At 44.3% G+C, this 25551-nt stretch overlaps 1 protein-coding gene across 13 annotated transcripts in view; it reads right to left on the reverse strand.

Moving 5' to 3' along the window:
- CLIP1 (CAP-Gly domain containing linker protein 1) overlaps window positions 1–25551 on the reverse strand; it is a 1286645-nt gene that overhangs the window by 20552 nt on the left and 1240542 nt on the right. For all 13 annotated transcript variants that reach the window (XM_069619609.1, XM_069619610.1, XM_069619607.1 and 10 more), the window contains one exon: window positions 22228–22346. In XM_069619609.1, the coding sequence (XP_069475710.1) occupies window positions 22228–22346 (119 nt within the window). The remainder of the gene's footprint in view (window positions 1–22227; window positions 22347–25551) is intronic.

Here is a 25551-nt window from a genome sequence, read left to right on the forward strand (position 1 = left end):
CACAAAGGCAAGGGATTGTGGGGGAGTTAGAACCTTTAGGGTTTCAGAGCATCAGGTCTGTCTTGCTATGATTGAGTTTCATCTGTTTACAGTCATCAATTTGTCGACCTATGCTAAGCATTTTTTTTTATATTTCAAGCATTGGTTTCTGGTGGTTTACAAATGAGTCGATTATTTGTACGTCATCCCAGGCTTTGTAGCAGGAGATATCAGATACGTTGATGAGGTCTAGTAAGGGTGTTTATGTTGAAGAGTAGAGGCGAGTGTGTGGATCCTAGGGGTACTCCACAGGTAAGTCAGAAAGGCCAGGAATTCCAGGGACCAAGATAGTGGTTTTTGATTTACCCATAAGGAAGGAGGTTATCCAGGGTAGAGCTGTTTCTTTAATACCAATATCTTCCAGTCTTTTAAGGAGGATCTTGTGACTGATGTCAAAAACAGCTGAGATATCCAACAGGATGAGTGCACTCTCTGAATTTCCATCTGCATTGTTTTCAGGTGTACCCCAGATGAGGCACAGAACTGACTCTGTGCTCCTAGGAGGTTTCAATTTGTGCTGTGCTTCAACCAGGAGGCGGTTTGCGTCGATAAAATGAATCCTCATGAGATCCTTATTGGTTGCATGAGTAAATGGTAGCTTGTCTGTCCTCTGCCAACAGAAGACGGAAAGATGATCAAGAGGAGGTTGCGGAAAGCGTTAGTGGAGTCTCGTTGGTGGCATGTGGGTAAGAGCACCATGTATTGTTGAGGTGATCCTCAATGTCAAGGGTCTTTGGGTTGCAGCGTGCAGAAATCTTGTCACAGAGTTTTTAAGTAGGGAGGGGCAGCGGTTGTGTTGCAGGCTGTGGGCTTTTACAATTCTTGGAGGATCTTATACATTTCCCTTTCGCTTGGATGGGCCAAATCAATTAATTTGTAGTAGTGTGCTTTCTTTGCTTTGACTACTTTACCCAGAAAAATCAACAGTTAGTGTTGTGAGACAGGCATGGTATCAAGAGAGACACAGATTCCAAGATTATTTATTTCAAAACCTTTATTTACTTAGGTTCCTGGGTTGGTGTAATGCCTTACTGGACCTAAAACTAAAGGGATGGTTCCCTTAATTGATGTTTCTAAGGGCCTTCGAAGTCTGGAAGTCCAAAATAAAAAAACGTCTGGGTCTAAACCTATGCTTGTCCTCACTCTTTGACAAAAATGTGTTAGGAAGTCTTTCAAATGCAAGAAGTGTTGGTTCAACAAAAATAGGAAACCAGGATTGGTTTCAGGTGGTCTTCACACCGGGTGTAGGTGTAGCTTCAATTCCTTCAGTAACACAAAATAATCAAGATTCCACTTTGATAGGCCTCTCAGGATTCCCTTCCCCAAGCTTAGGCCCCTCTTGAGTTTCAAAATATGAGTTCAGTTTGTCAGGATGTACCTTTCTTTCACATACAGTTCCTTCAAAGGGTTAGCATCAGATACTTCAGAAAACACCAGGTACTTTGCTCCTCCTAAGCGCGACCACTCCAAGCTTTAACCCCACTCTTATTTCCTGCTCTTCCTTCTCTTAACTTTTGCCTTCAAGGGCTTTCTGCGCCCCTTCTTGTTCCCCTTTGTTTTCTTGACTTCTTTCTCGTGCCCAGAGGTACCTTCCTTAACTTCCTCTGTCCACAATTGCACCTTCTTTGTCTTTTTTGTGCTCCCTGGCACTTTCTCCAGCTTTCTCGTACACACTTTGCGCTTTGTCTGGTCGCTTGCACCCTTCTCTCTTGTTTTGGGTCACTTGCGCCGTCTTTTTACAGATCTTTCACTTTGCGCACCTGGCACGCATTGGTTTTCTTGCTTTCTCCTACTTTTTCTTGATCCCGTCACTCTTCTTTCAATCTATTTAGCCTTACTAGTTTCCTTTAATTTCTTTCCTCTTTTCGGCTCAGTGCTGCTGCTTTATGTCATATCAGCTGCATGCTCCAGAGACTCTCTTGCGCTCTACTACTTTCACAAGACTCACCTGCCCAGCAGCAAGTTGAAAAGCGGTCCCTTCTGGTTGTGCAGGCCTGAGGTCAGGGTCTCACCACCTGCCCCTCAGACACCTTTGGGGCCAGCACAGGTCCCAAGGGAACAAGCAATGTTCCGACCGCCAAAAGCAGACTGCAGGGTGCTTTGCTCCAGCTCTCTGGAGACATGGCTCACTGGCCATGCAGCAGCCCCTCTGAAACACCATGCCAGCATCTCGGCACGCCGTTCTCCTCTGGGCAGTTGATCCTGCTGCGCTCTGCTCCTTGGCTTCTCTGGTCCAAACAACGTCCCCAGCTCATTCTCTAACCTGTGTAGAACTGCACCTTTTATAGTTGGAAAAACAGTCAAGTGGAGTCAGGTGTGAGTGATAATTAGTAAATTCCTGATTATCAACGGGGCAACTTAAGTTCATTCTGCAGCCTGTTTCCCTTACACTCCCCGTGTTATTCCTATGGGAAATCTTCCTACTCCCTGCTGTTTCTTCCTCGTCACAGTATTTGTTGGGAGATAGAATGGGTTTGAAAATACCCCAATACCCCATGAAAGCTGAGGGAAAGTGTTTTGAGGTGGAATGGGAAAAGAGGGAATACCATGTCTCGCCCTCAAATGTTCTCCTCCCAAACCACGTGGCCCTCCACTCAGGTGATCCTCCCTCGCTTTTCAACACTCAGGGTAGGGATCCAAAAGAGATGGCCCTTCCCTGGCCACCTGCAAGAGGATCCCGGGGGAGTAGGTAGGAAAACACTGCCAGGTTTCTCACAATGTGGTATATTGTTTTTCGTCCAGTTTTCGATTTTCCTTTTTTAAGTAGTTTAGTCTGAGCTAAACCGTTTAGCTTCTTTTTTTTTCCCCAGAGTTTTTGAAAGGTTTCCTATGAACAATACAGTCCAATGCAGTAATAATCCAGTTATGAATGTTATGGAGTTTTGCATCCAACAAATGTTGGTCCGTCGGTGCGAACAGTAGATTTGGTTTCTTCTAGTTTTACTAGTAGGGTGTTGATGTGCATTTCTTTCCATGGTCTGGTTCATGGTTCTTTTGAAGGATTTGCAAGATGTGGCGTCTCACTAAGTATTGTGAAAGGAAAAAAATATGTGGTCTCCCCAGTAGAGGTGGACTTGGGAGCAGACAGTAGATACATTTTCCATTACAGAAATCCAGAGTGTGTCTAGATATGTGGGTGGGACCCTTAGCCCCTTGATGTGTAAAGGCACACGTTCTGCCCTCAGTGACCTTGAAACAGCGTCATCTTCTTTCTTGAGCCAGATGTTGAAATCTCCAAGTATAGTTAGTAGTGGTGGCGTCAGTTTGTCAGCAAATGCGGACTGTAGGAGTGAGATCTGTAAATAAAGAGGAAGCTTAGTGACACTGAGGGAGCGATGGAGCAGATCAGAGCGAGCGATTCACAGTCTGGGATGATGTCAATGGAGGGCATTGAGATTATGAAGGAGTCTACATACACCATAGCTATGCCACCTTCTTTTCCTTTGCTGAGATTACAGCCGATTCTCTTGCAGCCTGATGGGATACTCTTGTGGATGACCGGGGGCTGATCATCGGAGAGCCAATTTTCTATGATGAAGATTAAGTATCTGACTGTTGGAGAGGAGGTCAAACGTTTCTGCGGAATGCTTGGAGACAGAAGGTGTATTAATCAGGAGGTCACTTGTGCTGGCCATTTCAAGGTGGGTTTGGATGGTTGGATCATTGTCATTGGGTTCTTCAAGGTTGGTTCCATTAGTTTCCTAGGGGCTACATGTTATTGTTTTCTCATTCACAGAGTCTAAGCAGGCACCTCTTGTGGCCTGTCATGTCTATTGTTTCCCACTGTGTGGTTGTGGTGGATGGTGCAAGATGTCTAGCGATTAAGGGAGTAGCAGGCATTGTTTCTTGCGGTCCTATGTTTGGTTGGATGGCTGTCAGGGTAGATGTTTGCAAAGGTGTTGGGTCGTTGAGGAGTCCTGTTTCTCTGATCAATATTTAGTCATAATAATGCGGTTCCATCTAGGTTCTTCAGGAGGTAACTGGCGATAAAAGCTGTCAATGGTCTCTTGAGGTAATGAAGTGGGAAGCAGGAGAGTCTTGGGATGACTGATGGAAATTGTGGGGAGGGCTGCTGCTAATTTTCTCTCTTACTCTTTCGCTCCGATTCTGCTATCTTTGCGGTTTCTAGGAATTTTGTTACAGTGTTTTTATCCTGTGTTCGTTGAGGGTCGGGAGAGAAGACCTAGTTACTTACCAATTGTAACGTTCTTTTGATTGGATCTTCCTCCCATGTATTCCTCATCTTATGATAATCGTATCCCAGCTTCAGCTGTTCGGAACTTTTTTTCACCAGGTGGTGCTGTGTTCGAGACCGCGGAGTCGATGTCCCCCGAGGGCTGCCGTCGGGCGTCGACGTCATCCGCTATATAAAGGGCTCGAGCATTGCCCGTTACCTCAGTTCTGTTTTTACGGTGTTCATGGTCGCATCAGTTGATCAGGCTTTAAGTCTTTCGGCTCTTAAGGAAGTTAGAGTGCAACTGGCATAAACTGTGCGGAGGGGTATGATGGGAGGCTCGATGAGGAATATGTGGGAGGAACATCCAATCGAAAGAATGTTACAGTTGGTAAGTAACTAGTTTTTCAAATGGATTGTGTCCTCCCACGTATTCCTCATCTTATGATAGACTCCCATAGCAGTGGTAATTTTGGAGGTGGGAGTACTAGAATTTTTAATTATGGACAGAATGAAGGATGGCTTTTGCAAAAAAATGGTAAGACGTAGAGTCCAAGCAGTAGTGCTTTACAAAGGTGTGCATTGATGACCAAGTGGCCGCAGCACAAATATCCTGCACAGGGACACCGTGGAAGTTGCCATGCCTCTGGTTGAATGAGCCCTTAATCCATCCAGAGGCTCTTTTCCAGCCAATTTATAGCACTCCGAGATGGCTAAAATTATCCATCTGGATAGAGTTTGTTTAGTTATTGCAAGGCCCAATTTGTGCCCAGTATATCCAACAAATAGTTGGTCACATTGTCAGAGATTTGTCAATCTGGAAATATAGAAACTGAGAGCCCTTTTTGGGTCCAGTCTGTGTAACCTTTCCTCTTTCTTACTAGCGTGAGGTGGAGGATAAAAGGAAGGCAGAACAATCTTCTTTGACAGATGAAAATCAGACACTATTTTAGGCAAGAATGATGGCCTGACTTTTAAAATGACCATGTCTCTATGGAAAATAGTGTGAGGAGGCTTACAAGACAGTGCCTGCAACTCACTTACCCTGCGGCCTGATGTTATAGCCACTAACAGAATTGTTTTGAGAGTGAGCAGTCTTAATGGACAAGAATGTAAAGGCTCGAAAGGAGCACACATGAGAAATTTTAAGACTAGATTTAAATCCCAGATGGGTATCTGAAAAGGTGTTGGAGGGTATACATTTGTCAACCCTTTCAAGAATTGAATGACTAAAAGCATTTTAAAATAGGACACCTCTTCCGAGGAGCGCTTAAAGATAGAAAGCGCTGCCAAGTAACCTTTTATCGTTCCAACTTGGAGCCCCAAATTGGCTAAGTGTAAGAGAAAAGAAAGTACTGTTGGAGTATTACAAAGAAATGGATCCACATTCTTATCCCTGCACCAGTTACTGAACTTGTTCCAACGACACCGGTACAGGGATTTTGTTGCTGGCCTTCTGGCCGAAAGCAAAATCTCCATTACGTCATCCGGGAGGTCCCAATCCTTATATTTTAGCATCTCAGAAACCATGCGTGAAGGCTGAGTGTCTTGACCTCTGAATGGAGAACCCGACCTTCCTCTTGCGAGAGAAGATCCTCTTTTTGTGGAAGACGTATTGGAGGGTAGATGGACATGTCCAGAAGGTCCGGGTACTACGTCCTCCTGGCCCAGTCCGGGGCAGTTAAGATCATGGTTTTCCTGAACTTTCTCAACCTACTGATTACATGAGGAATCACGGGGACTGGAGGAAACGCATACAGGAGTGGAAATACCCAGTCCACTACGAACGTGTCCGCTAGAGCTCCTCTCGGGGGAAATTCCATTGAGCAATACAGTTCGCACTTCCGGTTTGCCCCGGTCGCGAACAGATCTACTTGAGGGGTTCCCCAAAGGGCGAAGATCTCTTGAAGGACTTCCTGAGGTAGCTCCCATTTGTGGGAGACTGTGCTCTGCCTGCCCAGAGTGTCTGCCGCCATGTTTAGCTCTCCGGCCAGGTGAACTGCAGATAGAGAGATTCCTTCTTCCATTGCCCAGAACCACAGCTGCATTGCCTCTCTGCACAGTGGAAGTGATCCTACGCCTCCTCTTTTGTTGAGGTAGTACATGGCCACTGTGTTGTCCGTCATTATCAGGACATTCTTTCCTTGTACAGAGGGCAGAAAAGCCTTCAGCGCTAGTCTGATTGCTCTCAGCTCCAAAAGGTTGATGTGTAGTTTGGACTCCGATGGAGACCAACGACCGCTGACTGTCAGATCGTTGGTGTGGGCTCCCCGCCCAGTGAGTGAGGTGTCCGTCACTACCGTTATCTCCGGCCATGGTTGCCAAAACGGTTCCCCCTTGAGGATATTCTCCTTGCAAGCCCACCATAGAAGATCTTGAATCACTTGGGTTTGGACTTGTAGAAGACCTGACATCTCCCCCGAATGCTGGGACCATTGAGTCCTGAGGGCACACTGAAGGGATCTCATTCTCAATCTGGCCTCTGGTACCAGAAAAATGCAGGGTGCCATGAGGCCTAGCAACCTTAGGAAGTCAAATGCCGGTAGATGTAGGGCATTTTGAAATTTCATTACCATCTGCAGAATGTGATTTTTGTATAAATTTTGCAGTCCTTTGCGGCTTTGATTTCCTATAATTGGCGATTTCTTAATGTGCAGTAATGAATGATTTATTTGTTACCTGGATGCTGCACCTGTTGAAGTGTATATTGCGGCTGCTGCAATATTAAACAAACAATTCTTTTTAACTGTACACTTCCTTGGAGTGCGCTTCCGGTATTCCTTTTCTGAACTTTAAATCATACTAAGATACATCTTTGATTGGTTATGCACATCTTTGTTTTTTATTTCCTTTCAAACAAACTTTCTTCTTCAAATAACCATATCCCTTTTGTCTCTCAACACGTGTTTCTCCACGTTTAACGCACGTGGTTCATCAGGAGAGTTTTCTAACTACAAAAGCATGACTGCCTTGAAATCCTTTTCTTCACGTATTTCTCTTCTACTTTCATCGATACCCTCTATCAGCAATTTACAATTAACTTCACCAGGAATTGCAAAGGCTCAAATTCCCCATCCTTTCAAATGCAGAGAATTGTCGGAATCAAAAAGAGTGCCATGATTTGAGTTATTGTCGTCGGCAAGTCCTAATACAGATGTCAGGATATTTTATAATGCCATTGGTGCTGGGGACTTTGCTGTCCAAGATGGGATGATTGAGCCAATTTGTGTTCCAGAAACCAAATAACCAACCATAGGAAATGTTTGTTTGTTTGTTTATTTATTTATAGCGCGCGCCAGACCGGGGGGTATCCGGGCGCGTGTTCAAGAATACTTTAAGCTTACATGTTACAGTTACACATTTCAGGAAGGTTACAGGGTGCATTGAAAGTAAATGATGACAATATACATGGTTACGTACACAGGTGAATGTACACAGGGGTGTGTACTCAGTATACATTGAATGTCGAGGAGCAAGGTAGGTTCAGCTGCAGATTAAAAGGTGGGTCAGATGTGAGAAGTCCTAGTCTAGTCAGTTATAGGTCGTTTTCTTTGAGCCATTTAGTGCAGTTAAGTCTGAAGTGTGGGTAAGATTGGTCAGACCTTAGGGATGATGGGAGGGAGTTCCATAGCTGGGCCGCTTTGACAGGGAAGCTGGTGCCTCCGGCTGTGCTCAACTTAAATGGGGGCACAGCTAGTTGGTTGGTGTATGCTTCTCTGGTAGGTCTGTTAGAAGTTCTTCTTTTGAATCTTTCTGTTAGGTATTTGGGGGCTAGGTCATTAATACTTTTGAAAGTCAATGATGCTGTTTTGAGTTTAATTTTGTCAGCTGTGGATAGCCAGTTAGATTGTCTTCTGACGTCTGAGATATGCTCTCTTCTTGGGATTCCTAGGGCGGCTCGAAGGGCGTTGTTCTGCAGGGTTTGGATTTTTTGCAGTGTGTGTTTATTGGACCCTATGTATAGAGCATTGCAATAGTCCAATTTGGATAATACCAGGGCTCTTGATAGGGTGAGGCAGCTGGCGGTGGATAGATATGGTTTAGCTGCTCTAATCAGCTTACAGGTGTAAGCGGTGCTAGAGGCCATCGCATTCACCTGCTTTGTTAGAGAGAGGCAAGAGTCGAGGTAAAAACCTAGTGTTTTTACTTCTTTCGCTACTTTAATGGTGTTGCCATCTATGACAAATGATGAGTAGTCATTGTTCAGTCTTTTGATATTTTGTGTGTTCCCCAGTATGATGAGTTCCGTTTTGTCATCATTCAGGCATAGACCATGTCGGGCCATCCATGCCTGGATGATGAGGTATATTCTGTTCACCAAGGCCAAATCCTGCTCATAATCCCCCGAAAGTGGGATGAGAATCTGAGTGTCATCTGCATAGTTTGTGTAGGTGACACATGGAGGAATCGCTCCGTTCCAAAGAAGAAGAAAGTTTGCTTGAAAGGAAATAAAAAACAAAGATGTGCATAACCAATCAAAGATGTATCTTTGTATGATTTAAAGTTCAGAAAAGGAATACTGGAAGCGCACTCCAAGGAAGTGTACAGTTAAAAAGAATCATCTGCAGAATGTGGTGAGCTCTCTCCTCAGGAGGCGAGGCTTTCCCTGAGGAAGTATCCAGGATCGCTCCGATGAATTGGAGTTTTTGGCTTGGAATCATTTGTCACTTCTTGTAATTGAGGGAGAAGCCCAGACTGTGTAAGAAATGGCAGGTCAAGGCCAGATGTTCCTGAGCTCGTTCGGATGAACTCGCCCTTATTGGCCAATCGTCCAGATAAGGGTAGACGTGAATCCGGCTTCTTCTGATACTCGCTGCCACCACCGTCATCAGTTTGGTGAAAACCCCCGGGGCGGAGGTTAGCCCAAATGGTAGAACTTGAAACTGATAATGAGAACCACCAATTGTGAACCTCAGGTACTTTCTGTGCTTGAGATGAATTGGCACATGAAAGTAAGCATCCTGAAGGTCCAATGAAACCAGTCAGTCCTGAAGTTGAAGAGCCTGAAGGATCTGAGAAAGGGTCACTATCTTGAACTTGTCCTTCCTGAGGAACTTGTTCAAGCTTCTCAAGTCCAAGATGGGTCTCAATCCTCCGTCCTTTTTGAGGATGAGAAAATAGGGTGAGTACCAACCCTTGCTCCCGGTGGATGATCTTGAGGTCTTTGATGAAAAGGAAGACAGTAACCATGGGTCACTATCTCTAGTGCCCAAGCATCTGACGTAATGCCCCGCCATTTGTCCAGATACTGAGTGATTCTGCCTCCCACCGGGGTTTTGTGGGTTAAGACCTCAAAGTGGCTTTGAAGCGGCTGCAGCAGTGGCTGAGGAGGTAGTAGCTGCTGCTGTGGCTGATCTAGCACCTCTCCCTTTTCCACCACGAAAAGGTTTTCTCTGTTGGCCTCTGTGACTACCCTCACCCTTTTCCAAAAGAGGAATAAAAGTGAAAAGGACGACTCTTCCAGGAAGATGAGCCCGCTTAAGTGTGTTGATGAGGTTGTCTTATAGCGGCGCTGAGTGATTTTGCTGCCACTTTCGAGGTCTGCAGCTTCTCCAGGCTCTCATCTGCCTTGCTGCCAAACAACCTCAAGCCGTCCAAGGGCATATTAAGTAGTCTAGACTGCACATCAGGTGCAAATCCAGATTTTTTAGCCATGCGAATCTGCGCAAGACCGTGCTAGAAGCCATGGACCTGCTTATACTATCCGCAGTGTCCAATCCTGACTGAAGGCATTCCTCCATAGCCTCTTTACCATCCTTCACTATAGCCAGGAAACCATCCCGTTCCTCACCTTCCTGGAGGCATTCAGCCGCTGATGACATACAGTCCCACAGGGTAAAAGTAAATCTTGCTAATTTGCAAGTGACATTAGTTGATTTCAGGGCCATGCTGCCCGAAGTAAAGGCTTTCCGGGCCCAAGCATCAACTTTTTTATCATCCCTATCTGGTGGTATTGATGGATAAGCTGATTGCCTAAAGGAAGTTGCAGCTTGAACTACAAGGCTTTCGGGAGAGGGATGCTTGGATAAATACTCTGGGTCTGATAAGGCTAGTCTGTATTTTGGTACCAGTTTTTTATTTACTGCTAGAATCGAATCGGGATTATTCCAATTTGCCATTACCCTTTTTTGTAAAGCTTTGTGGAATGGTAAAACAGGATCTTTTAAGGGACCCTCACTCAGGGTATCAGTCATGTCATCCTGGTCAAAATATGGGGAAGCTGCTTTCCATCCCATAAAATCGATGACTCTTCCCATAAGATTTCTTTAACTGGGATCCGCATGAAAGCCTCTCAAAATCCACTTCAGGAGAAGTGTCCAAGCCACTGGCATTTTGTAGGCAGTCATACAAGTCTGTTATTTTTGATTGTGGGTCAACAGTTCTTCAGGGACCTCTCAGGTCCCAAATCTAACTCCAGCTGGAGTAATGTCCTCTTCAGAGGAATGTTCCTCATATATAGAAGACATGGATGTAAAAAATTCCTGTCTAGATTGAGGGTGAAAAGCCTTTTCAGGCAAAGAAGGTGGAACTTGTCTAGGCATAAAAAATGGCGTCGACTTGGGCCTTGGTATTAGAGAAGGCCTCAATAAAGGCGTCGAAGGCGTTGATAGGTTAGACGCTGGCTTCGACGGTGTCGAAGGAGGCTTCGATGCTGTCAAAGCTACAGGTGTCAACGCCATCTTTGTAATCGGTTTGGATGCTATGGTCGTCGAAAATGTCGAGTCAAGTTTTGCCTTCGACTTCGACGCCGATTCCTGTTGTCCCGATTTGTGCACCGGAGGCTTAGATTTAGAGTGAGGTGTCTGGGAGCTTTCCCTTGAAGATACTCTCATCTCTTTTTCAACCCTTGCATGTTTGGATCTTTATTTTCCTCTGTCACTTTTAGAGTGCGTAGAGTCATGATCACCACGCGGCAACTTCGAGGGGGTCTGGGCCGCTTTCTCGAATATTTTCAACATCGAAGCCCTGAAGGCCTCCCATTTTCTTGGAGAATCGTGTTTTGAAGGGTAAGTTACTCTCCTCTCTGATGAGGACGAGGAGGAAGAAGACCTATGACGTCGCTTTCTCGACTTTTTCGTCAAAGACGAGGAAGACTTCCTCTAGCGACTTTCCGATCTTGACCTCCTCGACTCGTGACAAGATTTTCTAACAAATTTGTCCAAATCCTTTTGTCTTTTTGAAGACCTATACTTGTCTTCCCCCACCGCCAGTTTACCGCTGCGTTCCCTAAGAGCCTTATTTGACATGGCCTGACAGGAACTGCACTCATCAACCCGATGGTCTGGGCTGAGGCACCAGAGGCAATTCCGATGGGGGTCGGTAATAGACATCTTCCTGCCACACTTCAGAAATGTTTTGAACCCTGTCTTGGGTGTGGAGGGAGTTGAAGATGAAGACATTGTCAAAGATATTTTAGATGCGCCGTTCGTGACACAAAGCAGTTGCGTCAGAAAAACAGAACTGAGGTAACGGGCGGTGCTCAAGCTGAAGCTGGGATACGATTATCATAAGATGAGGAATATGTGAGAGGACACAATCCATTCGAAGGGGTTATATGGCAGGGAGAGATGGAAGATGTGATATTTACCTTTTGATTTTCAATGGGCCTGCATTTGTGGTTGGTTTGTTTAAGGATTTTCTAATCCTGCTACAACTTTGGTTAGCTGGAAGAATATGGAACTGTTCCGATAATGCTATAGGCTGATTAGCTTGTAGACTATACAGAGCAGATTATTTATTAGGAGCCAGGTTATCTAAGGGTTCCTTTGGTGCGCAGTGTATGCCTCTATGGTTATAGATTCCAGGAGTTGAGGTGTTGCTTGTTTCTGATACACTATTTGTGAGGATACTAGTTTTGGAGAGATGGATCAGTTACAACAGATTTGGGAAGAGGTTAATGGGTGTGTTGATCTAGCTTAATGCTAGTTGATCAGGCAAACATGGCAAGCCGAATCAGCTATGTCCTGGGAGCCAAGACAAATACCATGAGCTAAGCAGTTATTATGGCTACAGCACAATGAGTTAACGTCTCTAAGTGATTGTATGTAAAGCCTACACGTGTTTTGTACGTAGGCCCAATTATTTAATTATAGTAATTATGTACTAGGTATCTAGGAAGTAGTAATAAAGTCTGCAAATATTTTGGAAGCATGCACACCAATTCAATTTCCCTAAATGTAAGGCATGCAGGCACACAATGGAGCTTTACAGTAGTTAAACAGGTGACAAAGTGAGTCAATCTATTTGCGGATGTTGTGAGCAAAGCAATTTAAAACAAGCTCATAATGTATTGGTTATGTAGGGAAGTACAACAAATCATATCTGGCAGTGTGCTTGATATGCATGTATCGATATGAAGAGTTAAACAGTTGTTATGGACACGTGTACAGATCCAAGTGAGTTAAGCTAGCCATGTAACTGCAGTTGTTATGGTAGAATACACACAGGCAATCAAGCCAATCTATCAGTGTGGTAGGTATGCAGGTAAAAGTGAGTCAATTCCGTTATATGCTAGCTATGCGTTTTGAAGAGCCATACAAATGTGGGGCTAAAACAATGAATCAATCTAGCTTGGTGCTGTGTGTATGCACACACCAACTGGGTATATGTGGCTATATGTTTGGTATGCTGCTAACATTTGATGTGTGAATTCAGCTGTGTGTTAGGTACGGAGTGAGCAGAATGATGAGATATGCAGTTGTTATGGCTAACTAAATGATTAGCAGGTTATGTGTTAGGTATGCATGTGGTAATATAGTTATCTGTACAGATGTAGTGGAGGATAAATGCAAAGATTCTGTCTAGATTAATTGCTACTTATGAAGTCTAATACAATGAATCAATCACATTTCTGGTAGAATTGCAGGCAAAACTAAGAGTCAATCTAGCTATGTGTTATACAGTCAGCAGTATCATGAACTTTACACATTGAAATTGTTGTGTAGGCTAACACAATGATTCAGTATTCCTCAGTGCTATGTTTTCAGGGACAGATAATGAGCTAGAGAGTTGAGGTGTGCATATATACAAACAAATGAGGCAATGTGGCTATGTGCTAGGTATGCAGGCAAACACAGTGGGTCAGTCCAGAATATATGGCAGATATGAGGGATATAGTGTAATTAACCATACAGATGTGTGGCTAAGGCATAGATATCAGGGTCCATACAGTTTTAATGGTATGGACACACAGACAGTTGAGTCAAACAAGGAGTGCAGGGTAGATTAAAGCATGGGGTCAGTCAAGATGGAAGGAGAGCAGAGGGCTGGAGCACTTGCCTCCCTTGGGGGAATTGGCAGGCCCAAGCATGGGGCCATCACCCAGTGACTCCAAGGAACCTAAAGGCAAGACCTGACATATGGCAGGAGCTATAATATCAGCTGCCTGACAAGAACTCTGACGGGTTTGGAGGGGTGCTACAAACATCAAGTATATTTGGATTTCGTTCTAAATGTGACTGAGGTTGTTAAAACAATGCTAAATCAATTGCTTGACAAACATGCAACTTTCATATCATAAATGCTTTTAGTGAAAACGCGGGTGTTGTCTGAGTACCACCTTATCATTATGAAATGTAAGGAAAGGCTTTTCTAACAATAGGGTGTGGACTTCACTAATGCTGCAGTGGGTATCAAAATAGCTTTTACTTTAATTCCAAGGTCCTGGACATCAACTGTGTTTGCATTTTGTGCAGAAACCTGTGAACACTGGCGTTCTGGGGGGAGAATGAGGGGAACGTTAAAGCATACTTTAAGGGCCTCATCATGAGTTGGGCAGAGCAGTAACATACAGTGGTAAAGCTATTACTGCTGCATTTACCAATTTCTTTAGATGTATTTCTGATTTGTGTTAGTCATGTAGGTAACTACTTCATAGACCAGCAATTTTATTTTGCATCCTGGGCACATAGAATGCATCCAGTGTGATCTCTCTAATGAGACACCAGTACCATACTTGTTGAACTAACATGGAGAACTGTAGAAAGTGTGTGTTTCCATGTATGCAGATATAGTACATTGTTGTTGTTTTGTCTGTTCTTATGTGGAAGCCAAAGGATAGGTAACCCCTTAACTGTGGACCTGGGGAACGTATAAGATCAAGACACCAAGGAAATTATCTTCATTATGACTAGCAAGCTACCCATATAGTACCTATTTTTCATAAGGCTTATGGCTATATTTCTCTCTGATTGTGAATTCAGTGCTGTCTCAAATGCATAGATGCTGATGGCAAACGTGCAGAGTATTATAAAGTGCTAAAACAGTGCATAAATGCTGACAAAAAGTGCTGACACTTATGAAAATTGGTACTATATCGGCAGCTGGCTTGTCATGACGACGATAATTTAGTACCCACTGTTCTAGGGTTATTCACATTAGAAAATTCTCCTTCCATACAGACTATATATTGTTTATTCATGCAGTATCAAATTGGAATGATTTTAGAACTTTCATGTGTTTGTATACATTTTACGATTAATACTTTGTCTATTTATATGAAATTGTGTGTATTATACCAATAAAATATGAAGATATAATTACTACTACTGATCGAGCGTACCCTGCCTTCCACCACCAGAGTTGATTGTATTTACATTTAAATTGTTGATTGCTCCATGTGACAACTTCCCTTGGTTTCTTGTCTGTTCATATGTGGACATGTTTGCTCATTATTTGTGCCTGGCTAGTATTTTTGAGTAATGTCCAACAAATTGCTATGTAGTTATTGTTGTTTTGTCCAAACTCCTTATACTGTCACATTCTGCATGTGAGCACCCTGCAGTTTCTGCCTGTGACCATTGTGTACTGAGACACTATTGTAAAAGTCCCATAAGTAGCCTGATATTTGGTACCTGACGACTACAAGATGTCATCATACTCAACATGTTATTTATTTCCCCACGCCTACTCATTGTCTGGGATTGTGATGTTTGGTAAAAGGAAACGGTGTTCCAAAAGGCTTGTGCCCCCTCTTGTGAGGGAAAGGGCCTTTTATTAATCCTGGAAAACCCTTGAGTCACTATTAGATGTTTGTGGCTGTTCACTGTAAATCCCAAGTGTTGTATGAGTTGGACTGTGCATTCCTAGTCAATTGTCAAGGTATGGATTCAAAGGCATCCCATGTCTGCGTAGATGTACTGCCTTCAATATTAACACTTTGACACTATCACTAATGGGAGGACTTTGAACTGATGAATTGCACCCACCTGAAAACATAGTTATCTTCTGTGGGCTAGATGCAGTGACAAACAATATTAAGTATCCTTGAGGAGACAGAGGGTGGTTAAGTAATGGCCCTTCTATAGCAGAGGTAATGTAATCAAACTACTGTAGCAGTGGTAGGCATAGAATTGCCATCTCAAATGAGTGTTTTGACAAACCTGTTTAGTGGAAAATAGGGTTGAATCTCCCTTCTTTCTTGGGAATAAAGAAGTATGTGGAATACATAACTGGATTCATTTCCCCTTTTGAGACTTCCACTATGGCTCTCTGTAAGGAGGCTTACACATACATGCACACGTCTGTACTGAAGGATAGCTCACAGGTTGTAATGATCGAAAAAGTAACCAAACAAGATGAAAGCAAAAGGATACTGGTGAAATCAAAATAAAGTCTCAACCTTAATGTGATAGAATATCTCCTCTTAGTGACATTGCCTCGTTCCTAAATGTTTCTAAACCCTTGAAAGTATATTAAATCTCTTGCTGATCCTCATTTGACAACCTTCTCTGGGTTAGCAAGTTTGTTAGGATGTTGAACTAGTGGTATAGATGTAACTTGCTCTCTTTAGAGTCCCTTGCTTGCCCACTTGATCACCCTAACTGTTTTTCTGGCCTCCTTGCCACACTGAAAACCTCCTGTTCGGCCTGGCTAAAGAAATGCTCCCTTCTCCTTCACCTTAACATAACCCTTCACATCCTTCTCCTCAGATCTTACTTGCTGCTGATCCTTATTCACGTTTCAGCACTACCTCCTCAGATCTTATTCCCCAAGCCTGATCCTCTGTTCCTTCTTGCACCATCTCCTCCTCCTCCATATCTGTTTTTGCTTCCGTCTCCAGCACTTCCTTACACTTCTTATAGCACTCTCCAACAGCCTCCATACTCCTGACAGAAACTTCTCCATCAACCCAGAGTGGCTGACTGCATAGTATATTGCTCTCCCTGGGCTAGGCTCTTACTGAGGTGCTGCACCTGTAATTGGGCACAGCTGCCGCTTGACACTCTGTACCCGTCCAATGCAGAAAAAAGGACTGACGGTTAGGCGGGTCGCCTGGGTGAGGTACTGCTTGGCAACATACGCCGGCTCGTCCCCTGTTCCATGGGACATCCCAAGAGTATGGAGGAAAGGGAACGGACGGCAAGTAAAAGTACAAATGTTATTACCGATGAACGAATAAAACTGGCTCTGAAGAAAGGGAAGCATTTTTATTAAGGTATTTGGGCCTGCCTAGAAAGCTTTAGGTTCTCTTAGTTGGGGAGAGGTTCATATAAGGTGGTTCGGTGACCACCATCTGTGATGTGCCAGGAACCAAGGTAGGGTGACACTAGGCCTCATTACGAGGAAGGCGGTAGAGGGTTAACGGCGCCGGTAGAGCTGCCGGTGCCGTTAACCCTCTACCGCCTCATTACGAGGTCTGCTCGTGGGTCCCGCTAAGGATGTCTGGTAAAACCAGGCGTCCTTAGTGGGACCCGCTTGCAGACCAGGATGCTAACAACGGGCCCGTCATTAACGGGCCCATTATTAGCATCCTCCCCATTCCCATTGAGCCCTATGGGGGCTCAAATGGAATGGGGATGTACCGGGTCCGGGTCCCAGGAAAGGGAATTACTGGGCCCTCCAAGGTCGGAATGGCCCGGTAATTCCTCATTCCTGGAACCCAGACCCAGTACCCGGTACGGGGGTAGTCATGCTGCTAAAAGCGGCATGGCTACCTCCATACTCGTAATGAGGCCCACTGACTCAAGGAAGCACCTGGCCCCCTGAGCCACCCAGGGACACTTGTCACACTCCGTTGATAAAAAAGCGTCTTAAATTCCTCCTACAAGGCTAGGTATATGGTGTAAATTGACATGCGATTGCCCTGTTGGAATTTCTTTTGACAAGTTCTGTAAATACCCATTTTGTACCATATCTAGCACCCACTGGTCTTGTAAGGGTACAGAAGGGGGAGACTGACGCACAGGTTCCCTTGCGGTTCCTATAAACCTTTATTGTTTAGGGAAAATGACGAGAAAACCTAACTTTCCCTGTTTCCCTGCCTCAAGTAACAGACAAATGGCTCCATCAGAATGTCTGTGTAAATCAATAGTCCACCGTCATGTGTCAAAAACCCTACTTCTGTCCCTGATACTAATACTAAACTAAAGCTAAAGTAGATCTTCTTAGTCCAGAAGAATTACTCGCTTCTTCTGGACTGTGGGTAGAAGTTTGTTTCAAAGTATTGGCTTCTTCTTGGGGGAATGGCTCCCTTCCCCAGGTCAAAATATAAAATGCAAAGTTCTAACAGTTCTCCTTGGCAGACCCACTGCCGATCTTCTAACAGTTCAATATAGCCAGGGGCAATGACTCCCTTCCCCTGGTTTTGGTTACCAGGAGAACGACTACCATCTCCTGCCATCTTTTCACTTGTTAGCACAATTGCAGATTGCCATGGGGAAATACTCCCTTCCCCACCAGGGGGAATGGCTCCCTTACCCTGGCCCACGTCTCATATAGCTTCAAATACACAGTTCTCAAATGTTAGAAGAGACCCTGACCATGGCTTCTTCTCTTCATTGATTAGACTCACTTGGCATCTCTCTTTAACAAGTACTGCAACAAGGAAGATGACTCATGCAATTTGCTGGTTCAGGTCCCAGACTCTGGCTGCTCTCACTGTTCAGTTTGGCCCACTTGGTTCACTCTCCTGCCAAGTTTGACTATGGGGAGGATACCTTGCATCCTGGTTTGGGTCCCAGACCGCTGTTGCTCTTCGGTTCACTTCTATCGGCTTACTCTCTCGCCAAGTACTGGTATGATGAAGATTCCTCGCCCCTTAATGTGGGTCCCTGACCCCTCTCTGGTGGTCAGTGGTTTTTATGGTGCCACTGTGTACAGTAAGCGTACCTCTGATGCAGGCTCTCTTTCCGCCTGCCTCGCATCCCTACTGGGCCTCCTGAGCTTCCCCGTACGTGCCACCAGGATTGGGAAGCTCTCTGGTTCTTCCTGTGATTGGGCGTCCTTACGGCAGCACTGACGTTCCTTCTCCCTCGGTTTCTTCGGATGCTCAAGTCTGTGATCTACTTCTCGGCTTCCAGCTCCGCACGACCGCGCCACCATACCGTCCTTCAGGCCTGACGGGCAGGTTGCTTCCTGCTTGACCTACTCGGGACTTCCACGGCTGCTCGCCTCCGTCCACCGCTCTGCCTCCTCCTTCGCTGTATGGCATTTGAACTGCCCAGGTTCGTTACAGCCTGATGACGATAAGTCCTTCTTTGACTTTCTCTGTATTCTGTAGGCTCCACCCTGACGCAACCTCCACACCTGCAGTGGTGGCTGTCATGTTAGTCCTTATTCCTCCTATGGACTACCTTGTCTCAATATTTGAGTCAGGCAAACCCTCAAGGCTTGCAGGGATCTTCTTCGACCCAGTACCTTTGATTAGGTTAACCTCACAGATGTTACAGAAGTACATGGGCCTACTCTCACTTTGGGAGTCTGTGTTGGAAGAGGGGTCTAAGAACTAATGGTGTGTTTGTATATGGCATGTGTGTAGGGCGGGTACACCACATTCTCCCGAGATGGTCTCCCTCGTCCCTAGAGGGGAGGTCTCTTCCCATGAGATCCTCCTGCTGAGTACCACTCCCAGGTGGACTATTGGATAGCGGCCTCACCACTGTGGCCTCATGGAAAGGGGCTCCCCTTCAGGGAGAAGTGACATCTTGGGATTCATCAAAGTCTACTGTGATCTCCCACTGATGGGCAGATCATGTTACCTTTGATTTGGGTGTGGTGGGAGGAGATGGGTAGTAGACTGCCAATGTTTACGTTCCTCTTCTAGAGCTTATTCTTCCTTTTGCTTTGTCAGAAAGGGATCTATTACCTCCTTGAGAATCTTGCTGCTATTCTGGTGTTAGGAATATGGGAAATAAGCAGAGAATTTGGAAGGTTTAGGACAAATGGAAAACAATAACAGGGATATTTAGATGGTGTAATCAGGAAGGACACCCCTATCTAATCCCTAGTCCACAACAAATGTGAGGCTTCCTTTCAAGGAAAACCCCCTGAAGTTGGATGGATCTAAAAAATGAAGCAATTCCAGTTAAAGGTGGATATTCCTTTATTAACAGATCAACCACTAACATGGTTGCCAGACAATGGCTATTCTTGTCTGCCTTGTTTGGCGTATTTCCTGTGAAGATTCACTTCTATAGGATTTTTTTGAAAAACTTTGTCATTGGCCTCTCAGCCCTTGATCCTATTATTTGGGCTTACCACTTACACATCCTTGATTCCCGCCTTTTTTTCTTTGGGGACATTAAGTCTTCCACCTGCTAACCCTGTAGCCATTCACCCAGCTTCTCTGTCCTTTGTCACTGCATCCCTGCTTCTGGTGCTTTTCCCATTTCTATTGCTGCTAAAGTTCCCTGCACGTTCAGTCGCAGGCTGGCCATTCCTTATATCTGCACAGCCTGTCACCTTGCCAATCACTGGTGTGCTCATTAACTCCCTCTCTCACACGGCACTTTGCTGGAATGGGGTTATTCCACATTTGGTCCTCTAACATACAAGTCGAGTTGTCCACTCTCCGACCTCAGTTCCAGAATCCCCTGCTGTGAAGTCCTGCAAGATCAGATGGGAAGGGCTCTTCTTCCTCTTAGAGGTATGGTGGATATCCAAATCACTGCCGTTGCTGGATCCAGCCTCTACATTTTCCTGGTCTATCCTTATAGTGCACACATCACTCTTCATTTTTTTTAATCAGGTGCCATTACTTTTTGTTCTATCCATAGGTAGAGGTTTTTTCCATAGTCAAAGAGTTCCCATCCACCGGACAGAGAACAACCAGAGGAAGGTGTCCACTTTCAAAGCCTGGCAAAGAGGACTATCATCATTAATATAACAGTAGGCAGATGGAGAGGGAAGTTAGCTGTCCATTTGACAGACTTTAATTGTGTGGCTGTTTGACTTCTAGGTTTCTAGTTCTGGTGAAATGTACTCCAAGTGATTTTTCCCCTTTTCCCCTAAAGTGAGATCTTCCAGTCCCTCTACAGTATAGGACGGGAGATGCCAAGTGGGGTATTAGCAGTAACAGGCATGCTATATTCCTCAAAGTGTACTCTAAGCACAGGTAGGCTGGAGACCGACTGTGAAAGTACTATGGATGACTGGAGGATGCCAGATGTGTATATCCTTTCCAGTTGGAAGGAGAATTGTAGCCATTACTTCACCCATGGATGTTGCAGTTTCATGTTCTTACTTTATCTTTTATAAAACGTCATCCACTTGTTTTCTAAAAATGTTTTGCCAGTTAAAAGGCATGGTAATGATTTGTGGCTGAACCTTTAATCTAAATATGGCTACTAATAGCCCTCAATGTCACTTGACCACAAGGTCTGTTGCAGCTTGTCTTCAGTTTCCAATGCATCTGGACTCGTTTTGATCATGGTATTGGAGGCTATATTAATAAATGTTACCATCTCATTGAATTTGCTATCTTTGTACCTATAGCGTTTAAGCACTTACTCTGATAAGGTAGTGTGCTTAATGTGGAAGCAGTCATGCATGATCATTTTTGCATTGGTGCCACAATCATGGAGTCAGGTACATGATGATTCCTGACTGTTACAGAATTCTGTGGCACTGGTTTGTATTTGTTCTCAATGCTATGATTTACTGCTCTTGCTGGGAACCATCAGTGAGAGTTTTCGGATCTGTCCTTGTAGAACTATCATCACCTTACTGCATCTTGACATTAAAACATTGCAAAATACTGTACCATGCTTTGTAAGACTGCATGTAGTCATTATTGGGGGAAGGTGATTGTGATGGTTCGGTTTCTCAAAGTGAATTTATTGTGTAAATATCCCATACACGGTTGTTCATCCTGTACATTCTCCCCCCCGATCACCCAACTCCATCTTCTGAGAAATATTCCTCTTAGTCTAGGGGGTCCTCGATTCCACAGAGGTGTTTGTACCCAGTATTATTTTTAAAGGTACCTAAAAGGGATTGCCAATGTCCACATGTTGCCTTGTATGCCCCTTTGCTACTGTTCTTAATTCTATAATCTTTTTGGGATTATGCAGAGGTATTTATGTGCTAGTTTCTCTATTTTGCATTTACATTAATGTTTACAATCGCAATGCTACTGTCCAAAATGGGGCACGCTCAGATAAATGAGTGCATAGAACCGTCAGCCTCATTGTGCAGCATTCCACCAATGTCCTCATCACAATGACCAACAAAGCAGCATTTCTATACCCCTTCCAATTTAAAGGCAAGACCATGGGGCCCTTTACTGTATCTTCAGAAGAAGAGCTATGCAATCATTAAAAACATTTAGAAACCTTGGTGGTGCTCCAGAAGGTGCTCTATAGTAGCCAGCTCTACGTTGTTTTTCTCCATTGTGTAGCTTTGCAACTGTTAAAGGGTGCACACTTTGGAGCACTCGCATCATGTTGTCTAGGTCATTCTCTGAAGTTTAAGAGATTAAAATGCAGTAATACTTCAGTTACCAGTTCAATTGATTTACATACAATCATGGTCACCAATGTGTCTCTATTCCCATTTAATGGCAAGGTCTACTTTTGTTTTAGCTACCAGTGTAAGCAACAATTCTGAATCTGCAGATTTCTAGAAATCATTCAAAATGTATTACAATTTATTCGCTGAAAACACTTGCCAGCACCATGCTTTAAAACCTTCTCAACAAAGTATGGCTTTACGTTTTTTGCAGATTTAGGATCTAGATAGCACAAGACACATTGCTAGTGAAAACACAAGCAAATAAAAAACATTCCACTAAATACCTGTCGTAGTTATCCACGTTGTTGCCATTGAGAGATGCTACAGACATGGTTTCAAGTTTCGCTCGCAGGTCATCATTTTTCTTCTGGAGATCAACTATTACAGAATTGAGGAAATCAATCTGAAATAACATATGAAGAGAGGAAAATTAGGCTGCAGACAATGGTTTAAGCAACAACATGAAATATAAGATGACACTCCAGGTTCACTGTGCATGTTCAATAGCATATTTCAAACAACTCTGTCTGGGATGAAGGTTTGCAACCAGCTTCAATGCTAGGATGTCCACGCTGCTACATAATGAATAACAGGGTTATTAAAACGTTAAAGTACTCCATTGACAGAAGAACAGTATACTGATAGTTCTGTGCGCAGTCAGCAAAGGCCATGAGATGAGTCAGAAGCCCTACTTCGTCTCAGTTTTACTGCAATGGAATCATTAACCATACACAATATTTGAATGTGGCAGCATTGTTCCTAAACAGTTACGATATCAGAATCTAAATTTATGCTGGAAAATAATTCTACCAGAAAGCAGAAAAATGATAAGCCCATGTTAGAGAATTGGGAAACATTACCTCTTCTTTACAGGGTTTTCCTTCTTTATAAAGTAGCTGTACTGTTTGTGGTATAAAGTAAATTTTGGAAGCTTCTAGCAGTACCACGCAATATACTTTTACAACCACCACGCATACGACAAATCATCAGCTGTTTCTCCTCTCCCACAGTACCCTTACCAATATGCTGCAATAAAGAACAAACTAATTGGCTTTGGTAATAATCTCTCTCATTGGCACAATTTTCCTCCCACATTCCTCAGCCTTGAAACATCGCCAGGTGAAGACCGGATTCTGGAAAGCTTCACACAGCAAGCAGGGGCGCCTCAGGGACTGTGCCTGCCTTCAACACCCCTATATAAACACCCCCAGCGCCATCCGTGATGCACCTTCTACGCAAAGGAATCTGCACATGCCCCCATATGCCAGTTTAATCCAATTGTTCATGCTTCAGAAGCTACAAGAAATGGAAATAACTGCTACAAAAAGACAACCATATAGCTAGTCTGCGAGCACAAAAAACAAGCCAAGTTGGTTATGAAAGGGGTTGAGGAATTTGTGTGGGGAAGATTGTAACAATCAAGGGACAGGATGGGACGTAAGATTAGGTATATTGCCAAAGGTAAGTCATTTCTTCTTTTGTAATGGGTACCTTCCTCCCACTGATTCTTCAACCTAGACTCCCAGAACAGAACAGAAATGACAAGATGTCAGGCAAACGGTTTGTAAAGGACCTAATTCTGAGACCAGAAAATGCTGTAGGACTGAACGTAAAAAAACACTGTCTACCCCTGCCAAATAGTCCAAACAGTAATTCTTGGCAAAAATGTGCAGGGATAACCAGGTAGCTGCTTGGCAGTTCTTCAGCAATGGGCACTGTGCTCCAGATTGAAAGTACCCCTCTGCCCACCAGTGCAATGAGCCTGAATGACTTCAAGCACTGTTGTAGGTCAGAAGAAGGGGAATGAGTCGCTGGTGGCATTTTACCAAATGTTTTATTTAAATAATAACGAAAAAGGCCCGTCGATCCCGAATAGTATCTTGTTTGCCCTAACTAATGCAAATCTAACTAGGGTGCTCATCGTCAGGGAGTGTGTCCAAAGTAAAAAACTGTCCTCCATCCCAAACTACCCTATTCTGTCCCTACCACTGTTCAAAAAGACTCAAGGGTCCAGAAAATGACTCCCTTTTTCTGAACAGGCTTTAATAAGCCACAGCAAGTCCTTCTTGGGATGGCTTTTGTAATACTGTGCACAAGTTCCTTTAATTCTTCAAAGGGGCTCATGTCTCTCCGGGGCTTCCCCTTTTCTACTACTGGGACAGTTCCTGATTTACACCCAAGCTTTCGTAGCCACTGATCCTGGTTTTGGCTATAATCCAAACCAAAAATAGTCTCTCTGTTCATTGTTAACTTTGGAAATACTTGGGATCTTCCCCTGTACTGCGGATTTAGTTTCACATACAATTCTTTCAGTATTTGTGGAGAATTTATCCCCATCCATCTCTCTCTATGTTTCATGTATTTTATACCTTGCAACACTGTCCTCTTCATAGTTTTCTTTCTCTTCCCAGCCCTGACTGGCCCTGGGATGAGTTTGGTTACTCCCTTGGTAGCCTTGGTTATCTTTACACCATTCACTTGTACTGGGAATAAGTATGAGCGGTCCCTTGGAAATCTCCGTTTAATTTACACCATTCACTGCTATTGGGACAAGTAGGATTGGTCCTTTGGTAATCTTTGTAAATTTTCCAGCATTCACTGATACTGGGACGAGAAGGTTTGGTCCTTTGGTAATCTTTGTAAATCTTCCAGCATTCACTGATATTGGGACGAGTAGGATTGGTTCCATGGTAATCTTCATTCAATTTGTGTCACTTCTCCCACCCTGGTCTCCCACCGTTCCCGTTACCTCTGTCATTAAGGAGGATAGGCATAATTTGTTCTTCCCACTGGGTCAGGTTCCAGGTTTACCCATCTGACATAATCTGCGTGGCCTTACTCTTCTTCCTTCGTTCCTGGTATGGACTTGGCGTTGTACAAGTTGTGGGTCACGCCACCGCCACCAGGCCTTCCTCTGGCTTGTGCTTCCTGAATGCTTCTCTCTTCCCTCGGCCTGGGCCACACACTTCACAACAGGCAGATTTGCGTTCTTCCTCAGCTTGTATTCGAATCTGCCGGGCTCCCGGAACAATATTTCTATCCATTGGTCCTTCCTTGGTTTTTATGAGTAAGTGTTGTGCGCTCCCCAGCATAGGGTCACAATCCTTTGTCTCTTTCCACAGTGGATTCATTATGCTTTTCCCTATCTTCTTCGTCTCAGTGGGGTTGGCTGCCAACCACCGATTATCCTTCATGGTTCTCCCATTCTTCTTCACAGTATGAGTGGTTGGTGAATGTTGATTACCGATAACCTTACAGTCGCAAATAGTGTCTGGTTTGGAGGAAAGGTTTTGATTCTTTGATGTTATAGTTGTTTCCCAAGGAGAGATTTTAGGGAGTTACTGGACGGAGCGAAAGTCCCTGTCCCCAAGAGGGGAGTCTCTCCCTGTGAGATACCGCTGACCACCACCTCTATGGGGATTGTTAGTAGCGGGTTCACCTCTCTAGCCTCACAGGGAAGGGCTCCCATTGGGAAGAAGTGACGAGATCCCATGAATTGTCACAGGACCTACTTATTCTTTAGCTCATGTAGAATGCCTTAATGCCCATGACAGGCTAAGGGAGAATTGTACATCAGGGATGGGCTGCTACCACTATTAGGACATTTG

The sequence above is a fragment of the Ambystoma mexicanum genome, chromosome 10, assembly GCF_040938575.1.
Source record: "Ambystoma mexicanum isolate Mex_15411 chromosome 10, UKY_AmexF1_1, whole genome shotgun sequence".
Lineage (NCBI taxonomy): Eukaryota > Metazoa > Chordata > Amphibia > Caudata > Ambystomatidae > Ambystoma > Ambystoma mexicanum.